At 39.7% G+C, this 11,610-nt stretch overlaps 1 protein-coding gene across 5 annotated transcripts in view; it reads right to left on the bottom strand.

The window, feature by feature from the left end:
* TBC1D8 (TBC1 domain family member 8) overlaps positions 1-11,610 on the bottom strand; it is a 51,238-nt gene that overhangs the window by 16,785 nt on the left and 22,843 nt on the right. For all 5 annotated transcript variants that reach the window (XM_027894814.1, XM_027894815.1, XM_027894816.1 and 2 more), the window contains exons 5-6: positions 8,495-8,735; positions 802-1,009 (exon numbers count right to left, since the gene is read on the bottom strand). In XM_027894814.1, the coding sequence (XP_027750615.1) occupies positions 802-1,009; positions 8,495-8,735 (449 nt within the window). The remainder of the gene's footprint in view (positions 1-801; positions 1,010-8,494; positions 8,736-11,610) is intronic.

Below are 11,610 nucleotides of genomic sequence, written 5' to 3'. Positions count from 1 at the left end.
ACACCTTTGAAGATAGGGAGAAACAGTTGTTTTGTTATTTCTGATTAAGTATATAACACTGTTCTCTTATTGTTTTCTGTTTTTATAACAGTGGAAGGTAAGTTGCTACAGCTAGGATATGATTTGGATGTTACTCTGTTATTAGTCAAGGATGAAAGGAAAGCTTTAATTAGCAGATCATAACAGCCTTGTATCCACAGCAGATCAGGCAGATGTTAGCAAACTGCTTCTGTCTCCTCTTCTACTCCCACCACCTTCCCATGTGCTCTCCCTCCACTTAAATACGTCTTTGATTTCATGTAAATTTGTCAGCTCATTACTGCATCCAGAACATCCCCTTTTTCTCTCTGCCCTACAGCTTTGAAAAGTACCCACAGGTTTGTCAGAGGTTGTCTACGGAGGGAGAGTTTCAACACTTTTAAGTGTTGATCCCAGGCAAGGATGCTTTTACATTGCTGGAATGGTCCAAGTTGGTCTCCATCAACATCAAGCTGGAAATACGTGTTTGTGGAGCTGGGAGGGGAGCCCTGTCCAAGTCTTGGGCTGAGCAGATTCTGCTTTTGCAAGTGCTCTGTCCTGCTGCATTACCTGTCCACACTCCACTTTGAGGATCGTGTTGAATCACCCATATTTTTAATGAGACCCAGAACAAGCTGTACCACAATGCTGTAGGCATGACACACAGAAGCATCCTACTCTTTTTCATCAAACAATACTTCGCAGGTAAGTCAAGCGACAGTGGAGGCTTAGGGCAGAAAAAGGGAGATAAGGACCCAAAATGAAACAAACAAACAATTCTACCTCTCTAAGTGGGATGATAACATTGCAGCAGCCATTTTCTTTGCTAGCAAAGCAGATATAACTGTCTGAGGTGTACATCCTTCCCGCTGTGTGACAGCGACTAAACGGCGTCCAGAGAGAACAGTCCACGACTTCATGCAGCTTCTCCTTCCTGGGCAATCTGAAGAAGGCCCGAAAGAATTCATTCTGTGCTCTGGCTTCAAGATCCCTTAAGAAAAAGCAGTAAGAATGAATCACAAGATCCTGAAAGGCAGAACGTACAGTGCATGTTTCGCTTTTCTTGTGGGCCTCAGCAAGAGTGAGGGATACAGAATAAAAACACTGTGCCCAGCAACCTTCAGTGCCTATGTGAGCAGACTGCTAAAAGACCAACTTTGAAATACAAAAGAAAAACGTTATCAATAAGTGTTTGCTTAACAATAAGGTCAAAAACAACTAGTGCAATAACTAGAAAAGGAAAGGCTGAATTTAAATCAGCTGTTTTGTTGGTTTGGTTTTTGTTTTGTTGGGTTTTTTTTTAATTATTATTTAACCATGCATTTTCTGTGGCTGCTGTATGACTTTCCAGGCTCAAAGAGTTACAAATTTCAATGCCCAGGAGATAATTAAATCTTTTATTTGATGAACATACATCAAGCAATGGAGATTAGCTTAATGTTCCTTGTTTCCCTTCCCAGTAGCATTACCAACATCACCCCAGGGACTTGCACCTGCACCCAAAAGTAATGCATTTGCTCAGTGAGTACTTCCAAAGTGGTCAGTAATAGAAGAAGTAACGATGGTGGCAGTTACATCATGGAATCCTTGACTTGCAGAGGTATCAGCCTCTGAGAGTCCTCAGAACAGTTTCAAAATGCAAAACAGTTTCAGGTCACTTACAGAATCAGCTGTGAATAACAGCACCAACCACACTCCTTTTGGACATGAATTCCTTCCACTCACCCATCCATGTTTATTTGGGAAAAAAAAGTTTACATAACTGAAACTTTCATTACTGAACTATGGTTATACAGATTTGGCTTTGAGGATTTTTTTTTCTTCTCCTTTTTTAATGAAGAAGCCTGCAGTAATTTACAGAGCTATGCAATTGCATTATAAACAGGCCATGGCTATTAGCTCACCAATAGCAGCTCCAGAAACATTAGGGCTTAAATTCTATCATTTTCTTTACTACAAGAAAATTTTTTCCGAACATGACTCAACTTAGGGAAAAGGGAAAAAAAAAAAAAAAAAAAAAAAAAAAAAAAAAAAAAAAAAAAAAAAAAAAAAAAAAAAAAAAAAAAAAAAGCTTGACTTTGTGCCATTGAAAGAATTTAAAACGTGGGCTGAAGCATAACAGGGAGTGGTACCTTGGCGCTGTAAATCCCCTCTCTACTCCTTCCTTCCCCCTCCTCTTCTGCAGACACCTTCCCCCTACCCAACCCCTGGTGTTAAAAAATGAGCTGAGACAAATGAAGCCTCTGCTTCAGGAAGTAAATCAATTGTCTGTTTGGGGGTTTTTTTCATTTTAGTTTAATCGATGGAAAAAAAACAAAGCCATGTGAAACAGGGAGGAAGACAACCCAGAACAAACTGAGACCTGAGAAGGGAGGATCTGTATCTACAAGCAACAGAAAAGATAGAATGAGCTCAACCAGCGTTCAGCTGCTGTTTCCTTCTCAAGCATTATCTTCCTTAATAATATTATCCAAAGAAAACAGACAAACAGTCTCCTGTTTTTTCATAGAGAACAAAGAGAAACTCTCTTCATGAAGGAAGACAAAAAGGTTGCTCCTGAGTTAAAATTCCACAGCAAGAGCAACTCTGATAAGTGCCCGCAGCAATCTGCTATTGTGACAAAGCTGGATCAGGATATGCCTCCTAGTTAAATCACCACTAAAATATTTTCCATTTCTGCACTGCACAGATGAATGCTGCTGATAGCATCTGCAGTCAGGTCTGGATAGAGCTGTGCTCTCCTGCTATTGTGCTGAGAAGGTAAGACCCTCCCTGCATCTACTCCACTGTGAAGATTACTAGACCTCTATACGAAAAGAGGCATTATACAGAAGAGTGAGAATTTTGCTGAGCCAGAGGTTGTCTGCTCTTTACGAGCTGACTGTCTCTAATGCTCCAAAATCTGAAGCTTCTAAGTTTCCAAAACTTTGCTGCATCTCTTGGGAATGCAGGCTCCACGTGCAGGGCCTTTCACACAGCAAGCCACAGGATTTTAAGCCGAAGAAGAGTAACATTCCCCACATCTGAATCAAAGTGAATTCATCAGGACTGCATCCACCCCCCTACTCACCCTGTACCAGGGTAAGGCTGCCAACCCCAATATCCCTGGAACTGCCTGTCCCCCCATGACTCTGACACAGGTCTACACAGGGTCAGCACAGAGACTGCACAGCAGCCAGGGCTACCCAGAAACAAGTGCTAAAACAGGGGCCAGCCTGCCCGCCAAAGGAGGGATTCTGGATTGAAAAACGGTAGCACAGGAATGACATGCTGTCAGCACTTACCACTGTGGGCTCAAACAAGATGTTTTATTAGAAAGTTGCACACCATGAATATATTTCCTGTTAGGCAGGCCAATTCTAGGGTTTAAAGGCTTCCCTTCATAAACACAGCCAAATAAAATTAGAGTTGGTCAAAAAACATCCCAAAAACCCACAAATAAAATTAGCTCCTGAAATGCGACAGGCAATTGTTTAAATATGATCCAGCAAAGACGCAGTTGCTGGCCCACATTACCAGGTCCCACAGCTTCCATTTTGAGTTTCACAATACCTCCCACACCGAACGGAAATGCAACCTTTCTATTTGCACCCCATCTGTTCGAAAATTTTTCTACTATCACTTGACAATTTCCATGTTGGTTTGGTTTTTAAGCAAATGCAGCATACTGAGTAGTGCCTAAGGAAAAAAAAAGAAAGCTATCGTTTTGTAAAAATAATGTTTACCGAGTATTTACACAAGCATTAGGAGAATAAAAGGTGAGAAGATGCAACTGCCTTGTTCCCTGTTTTTCAGAAAACTCAGCAGTTCTTTCTAAGTGCAGCTCCCAACTTGCATGTTATGGTATCCTGGACTGCCTCCAACTCCAGCACTTCAAAGTGAACGGCAAGCCTGAACTGCGATAACTCCTTGTGCATGACCCCTACATTACCTTCCAAGAGTTTTAAATTAAAGGAAATAACACAGAAGACTAACAAAATGCCTAAAAGTATCAGGACACTTAAAATGCTGTCCTCACTGTCAAATGTTTTTCTGTGCTTAAATTCAGCAGAAGCCAACTTGGCAAGATTTCAGCTCTGCTGAGTCACTTGCTGCCTATCTAAAATCTAAACTGGTTGACCTCTTGCTTTTAGAGACCAATACTAGATTCTTCTTACTAGTCAGACTCCAGAAAGTTAGGTATTTTGGAAATAACACATCCAATGATATGTGTCTTGTTTATTGGAAGAAATGCTTCTTATAAACAAGCCAGGAGAAGTTATCTGAGAAGAGCCAACATGGACTTGTCAGCAGGACACATGTAAACTAAGCATCATTCCCTCACACAGCAGGAACACTACACTTGGGCAAAGAATGCTTTAGTCACAATTTTATGAGAGTCTTGACATATCCTCTCATGGAACTAATAAAACTGGAAGTGAAAACTGTTGTACCAAGCCAGCTGAAAAAAGAGTACTCCAAAAAGCAGCCCTCCAAGGCTTTGTGGTAGATTGGAAGGTTGTATCAAGAGGAGCTCCTTGGGAGTCTGTCCTGGACTAGCTTCTGTTCAACGTCTTAATAAGCAATCTGCATGATGGATCAAGAGCTCGTTGTTAACTAAACTTGCACACGATGCGAGGCTGGTAGAGGCTAATGAACAAAAGAACAGGATCGTATTCAGATTGATATTCATAAACTTAAAGGAATCTTGTGGAAAAAAGGATTACAAGTATTTTCAGCTGTTTATCATAAGCAGCACAAATGCAGGATGGAGATCAACTCTACAAGGAGCCATTCAACAAAAAGAACAGACCTTGGGGTTACCTGGGATCACAAGATGAACAAGACTGAACGGCCTTGCACTCACAGGAGGAAGAGGAGCGCTGGGCTGGGCTGGGCTGCAGAAGTGCGTGGCCACCAAAGTGCAGCACAGCATGTCCCAGAGCTGTTGCAGAGACAGTCACTCTGCTCCTGCCCTGGTCAGCACTGGTGGGGTTTCTCAGGCAATCGTGTACCCTGCCATCCCACACCTGCCACCTCATGGCATAAGTGATGAACGTCCAGAGAAGAGTGACGACGACGGCTAAAATATGGACTATAAGAAAACCCTGGCTGAAATAGGGCAGTGCAGTTTAAAGAAAAAAGAGACAGGAAAGGCACATCAACCTCCAAATACACAAACTATTGCTCTAAAGAAAGAGAGCACATCTGTTCTCTTCAACAGTACTGGGTAGAACAAGAAGTGACAGACTCAAAAAGCAATGCCAAAGATTCAAGTTAGACCCCAGACTTTTAAATGACAGAACAGCAAAGTACCAGTATGGATCCTAATACTCCCATTACTGCAAATCCTGAAAAAAAAACGTTAGGCAATCTTCTATCATGACTGGCACACAGAAATAACCCAAAACCCCACCTTTTGCCAGGGAGATGCAACAAAAGGAGGTTCTTTCTAGTCACATTCTCTTTGTTGCTCAAGATTTAAAGCATTCTCAGATTCCCTCTCTGAAGGAATTGATGCAGACTGAAGTGACATTTACACCTTGGGGTACTTCAACCAGTTTCTGTTCAGCTTAGATCAGTGTTAACAACCTTCTTTGCCTTCGTGTGAAGCAAAGCCATTCTCACAGGTAATTCAGAGTTAGATAGAAGAAAAGAAACTGATGTGGTTAGAGCCTGAAGAAATATATCATACTTTTGAAACCTTACCGACAACAAGCACTGAAGCTTTTAAATTGCAGTTTCTGCTCTGGAGAATTTCCTCACTACATTTGAGGAATGCATGCTGAAAGAGATGGAAATGAGAAGTACAAGAAACCTATGCCAGAGATTGTAGCAACTTTCCTATTAAAAAAGAAAAAATAGTTACCATATGTTCCAGTAAAATTGCATGGCACAAAACTATGTCTGCAAGAAATGGCACTTGTAGTTATCAGACACCTGACCTTTACTTTGCTTTTTATGGCAATTATCTTTAATTGCCTTTAATCCCTTCATAATCCATTGTTCTGAACCTTATTTCATAAAACACCAAGGAAAATTGCATACTAACTTGTTGACTCTAGCCATGATATAATTCATGTCACAGACTGTGGGCCTAATCCCACAGCCTCTCTGAGTCCCATCTCTCCACTGCTCAGCAAGATGACCCCAAGAGCCTTAGGAACGGCAACAAAGGTTTCTGGGTTTCAGAACGTAGAATATACAGACTATGACGGCACTCAAAATGGATTTTTTTAAAATAAAGATATTGAGACAAGCCTTTCACAAAAGAAAGCCGAGCAAACAAAAGCCATCTACAGCAACTTCATTGATTTCACAGAGCTGGAATAGTTCTAATGATGTGTGGATTATTGCTTTCATTTTCATAGGCTATTTATTTGCTTCCAAATCATGCACACGAATTAACAATGACAATTATTAGGGGGAAAGTGTTGAGAGGAAAGTCATTGTTCTTGAGGTACTACAGGGATTTCAAGAAAAAAAGTAGCAACAAAAACTTCACACACCAAAAAAACACACAACCCCCCAAAACATGTCAGCACTAAAAACCAGTTTATCCACTATTCAAAAGCTAGGTATTGCTTAATCACCTCATATTAAAGTAGTTGCCAAAGTGTGACAAAGGGCACCAGAAGCAGCAACTTATCCAACCACTACCTAATTCATGCAGAGGAAATGGGATTTTGGCATCTTCCATGTTCCCCTTTCTGCCATCCCAAGTCACAGCACAGGTTAGAGAACAATCTTGCCCAGGAACTCTCCATTAAATGTATTTTTGTCCTTCCTTCTCCTTTGTCCCTCAACTTTTTTTTTTCCCCTTGGGTTGGAAGGAATGAGAGGAGAAAACCTGTTTGAATAAATTAGTGGGATGGTTTCTGCTGGTTGATTGCGACACACTACTTTTCAAAAATGCCACAAGGTACTCACAAGTTGATTCCCTGGGAGCCCCCTATATTATAGCGTACTACTAAGCATATACTTTTCTTTGCAACTGTAATTTTACTTTCTTTGTAGTTTTCCACTCAGTTAGTACCCCTGATTCAAAGACTATTTTGGGAAGTGACAACGACAAGTTAAAAATCGGTAGATGCTGAAAATATCTCACCCCAGGTTTTTGTTACATCTCCTCTGTATTTCCTTTCTTTGCTTCATGCATTCAACTTTTCAGTCCAAAAGCAGCAGAAGGGTGGAATGGTAAAGCATGGAAAGGGGCTGAGATACAACTTATTACAGCCATATCCTACATCAGCTAAAGTACACAGCCTACACTTCTTGGGCCAAAAGCCTACAATGTTAACAACATCCAGCTACACATACAGCATAAAAACAATGGTAGCTCTTGTATTCCAAGGAACAGTGGCTATTAAAAACAAAGGCTGCCAAGATGTTCACGGCTGCTCACCACTGTGTTACCTCAAGTGAATTCCTTGATGACATCATGGATGAAATCCTGGTGATTTTCCTTATTGTGTGTACATATGAAATTGTAGAGAAAGTCCGTTTTTTCAAACTTCATTATGAAACTTGGTAGAAGTGTTTAGTTGAGATGTATACCCAGCACCACTGTAAAACTGCCCCTCAGAAACAATAAAAAGTGCTACTGGACATGTGCCTCTTTTTTGGGAAATGATACCAGGCATTCCTTATGTTTTAGCTGGGAAGTAATACTTGGGTGATTCCCTTCATACCTCTGGCAGAGGGAGAGGAAGGAAGAGCAGGAAAAGGCATGACTCAAAAGGAGATAAGTGCTCACACCCCATTCAGAAAAGAAGTATTTTAAATCAGCACCTTAACCTTGATGCCTCAGGCAAATTCCAGTTTGTGCTATTCCATCCTGCCCACCTAAAATTCCTCTGGGCAGTTTCCCTTCCCCTTTCTCACAGCAACAAATAATACACAGAGTTGTTCGTTGTGCTACTGGCAGAGAAAAAACTATCAATCTTTCCCAGAGAGCCCAACGCATTCTGTAGTGGGAGAGGAATGCAGAGATGCATTTCAGGGATGCATTTCAGGGAGGATACATGGGGTAGAGCTGACAATAGCACATTAATCTGTTGCAATTGCCTGTGCGTTTTTTAAGTCTTATAACTGCTCACTAAATTAGCTATGGCAACCAACTAGTGGGAACTCCATGTTTCAGCTATTATCAAAAGCAGTAATTCTAGAGAACTGATGGCACTAGGAAAGCCTACACACTGCCCAAATTGTAAGCGTAATAATACTGGTCTTCAGGGAAGATGGAAAATATCCCTTGCTGCAACCTCGCATTCTAGAGGGAATGGTACTTTTAAAACAAACAAACAAAAAACCACATGCTGTTTAGTGGGAGAATATAAAATGGAAAAACGTATCTTGCACACAAGATGAAATGCACCTATTGGATACAGTATAATACATTATAAAATATCTTTTGCCTCCAATCAACCCCAGCTAACACTCCAAACCAAGAAGCCCGCTATCAAACCTCTGCTCATATAACAACTTAGCTTTTTACCTCTTGGTAATCTGAGTAGGATCCTGTAGGCCTGGATCCAGTTCAAAGATTTCATTATCCAGCAGCCTTCGGAGCGTCACATCTGCCAGCTGCTCCATGATCCTGAAAGCCTCGGCGATGTTCAGGAACGTGGAGAAGTCACGCTCCTTATTCGCAGTGGTGACGCGGACTGTGTCGGTCATAAAGACGTTGGAGGTTCTTTCCAGTTTCTGGACCTCAACCCAAGGAATGATAAGTTTCACTGCAATCAGAGAGAAAAGCGAAAGTGTGTTGGAAACTCTGCTTACATTTTTCAGATTTGGGAAATAAGCAAATTCAGAATGAAACGCATATAACCAAAGAGGTGAGAGACATTTTGGCAAGACCAAGCACATGCTGAAATACCTTTTATGACTCTGCATTCAATCTCCCCCACTCCAAAAGTGTTTTTCAGATAATTCCCCCTCAAAATTTTAACTATTTTCATAAGAAATGCTGGACCGGGGAGTTGTGCCTTTGCAGAACACCTGCCATACACTGTGCTCCTAACTCTTTCACAAGTCATGTCTGCAGCCTGCTTCTTTACTGCCGGAAGAAACAGTTCAAGAGTACAAAAATAATAGGGAAAGGCTTTGTAATCTCCCAGAAACAAAATCGCAGGCAGGTGGAAAACCAATAACATGCACAGTTACTTCAGCTTTTAAAATAAAGCTACCCCCCCCCATCCAAAAGGAAGCTTTTGCACATGGAGATTTCTATAAAGTGTAATTATGACTATAAACAGGACATTTTAAAAAAAGCTGCCTAGGTATTGGGATCTTGCCATTTTGGTTACTTTCCACTGAAAAGGTGCGCAGGCAAGTCTTGCCCTAAACTTTAAGGGTAGTCAGACTTACTTATAGAAAACAAAAAGTGCAGGACTCTGCTTTCTATACCTAAACACCGCCAAATCATATAAATACAAGTGGTAAACAGAATCAGCTTATTTTAGATAACCATTGCAGGATGTTATTTGCCTCTCATACAAATCTCTGGGTAGAAATTAGGCTGAAAAGGACTTTAAAATAGATTAAATTTGTTCTTAACAACTGTTGGAAGCTTCCCAGGATTCTCTGTGCCAGTAACACCAAGACTACACCCCCTAACATCCCCAGCTGGTCTCCTGATGCCAATAAAGCAATAAAAAGGCAGTAATAACAAACATTGTCATATATACATGACACTTATCCATGATCATTAATTACCTAAGGAGCTACCTTCAGCAAGTTTTCTGTACAACATGAACCACAGCTGTCAAGATTATTTGCAGAATACATTTTTTCTTACTTAAATAAAGCACAGCTGCGTCAACACGCACAGACTGTTGCGAATGGTCATAAAATCATTTTTATCGGCACAGCCAAGGGAACAAAGATTAAATAACACCACAGCAATAGCACTGTTGTTCAGGCAGGTCAGAATCACACAGGCTCTACAGTGTTGGTTGTAGAAATAGCACAGCAGACTTTAAGGGGCCCAAACTACTGATAAAGGGTACTAAGCCTTCAAAGTTTTAGAAAAAAAACACAAGTTTAATTAAAAAATGTGAAGAAACCTTGGCACGCCCTTTCAAGATATCTGACCATCTTAGCCTCTGACATCCTGCAAATACTCTGAGGCTTAGATAAAAGGGTACTTGTCCTGGAAAAAATGTTCCATAGAGTTTATAGTCATATAAGCCATAACTTAATTTTATGAGAAGCTGAAAACAGGTTCTGATATTGCATTCCAGGTCATTTCAACACCAAATAAAACAAGAAGGTAACAGACTTGTTAAGAGCAGAAGATTCAACCCTGTGTCTATAAATAGATTTCAGTCTACAATTCGGGGGGATTTTTACAGAGGTAAAAACACAATTAAGAACCATTTTTATTGCAACTCATATATAGTTTTTTCACTATGCTGTATTGAAGAACACAGTAATTGTGATTTCTTAGCAATATTTTCAAGACCAGATTTGACCATATTTGTGATTGCTACCTGAAAAAAGACAATTAATCACTTGTTCTACATGTAATCAACGTCATCTTCTCAAATAGTAACAACCATAACTATAGTAAATCTGGATTACAGCATGTAACACAAAGATTTCAAAAACATGACAAATCACCAGCCTAGAAACAGAAGTAATCTACTTTAATAGAATCAAGGAAGTGGGAATCATTTCAGCATACATAATGCTTCCCACTGAGCTAGGGAAGTTTGTTTAGCCAAAAGAAAATTCAAGTTTTTATTTCACATTTCCATGCAAATGCACGGGAACACAAAGGCAATGCAACTGACCACAACAGTGAATGAACAGTGTATTTTCCATGGTCAAAATAAAAAGTGAAAACATGTAATTGTTTGGGGTTTTTTTTCTGTATTTTCACAATGAATATTATTAAAGATATGAGAGGAAATCTCTTCTTAAACAATACAGCGTGATGTTGTACTTCCAGTATCACTTTATTATCTGTGGTATTGCATAAACAAAATTTTTGGAACAATATAAAGTGTTTTTCTCTCTCCCTCCTGCTTCCTCTATTATCTATCATTAATAAGTACCATTTTTGCTTTGTGTGCTTTGGCAGATTGGTTTTCTCAGATTTAAGGACAGAATACCCACCATCATATCAGGAAGAAATGACTGACAAAGGATATTATTTAATACTTACTTTAAACAGAAATATATTTATATATATATGATACTTATTTTAAACAGAAAACATCAAGATTAAACAAGAATTCAGATATTTAGTATGTATCAAGAGACTCCACTCTAATTTTCCCAGAAAAGTTTTATAGTGAATAACAAACTTACCCACATTTTAAATATCTTTCACCTTTTTCTGATATGACAAAATAATTGGCCTGAAATAATATAAGGGAAGAAAGGACTTCCAAATCTAAGCATGTCTTTGTATGTTTTAAGTCGTGGAAATTACCATTTACTATCTTTCTTATCTTTACATTAATGCACTTCATTTTTAAATCTACAGCTATATCTCAATATCAAACCCAGATGGAATATGGCAAAGTTTTCCTAATTGTTATAACTGAAAATTGTTGCTGTATTTATAGCAGCATAGGTTTCTATTGCTGTCCTTGCTGAAGT

The sequence above is a fragment of the Empidonax traillii genome, unplaced genomic scaffold, assembly GCF_003031625.1.
Source record: "Empidonax traillii isolate 1590-97213 ecotype Southwest subspecies unplaced genomic scaffold, ASM303162v1 scaffold443:size705114, whole genome shotgun sequence".
Lineage (NCBI taxonomy): Eukaryota > Metazoa > Chordata > Aves > Passeriformes > Tyrannidae > Empidonax > Empidonax traillii.
This window is presented reverse-complemented; position numbering and strand designations above follow the sequence as displayed.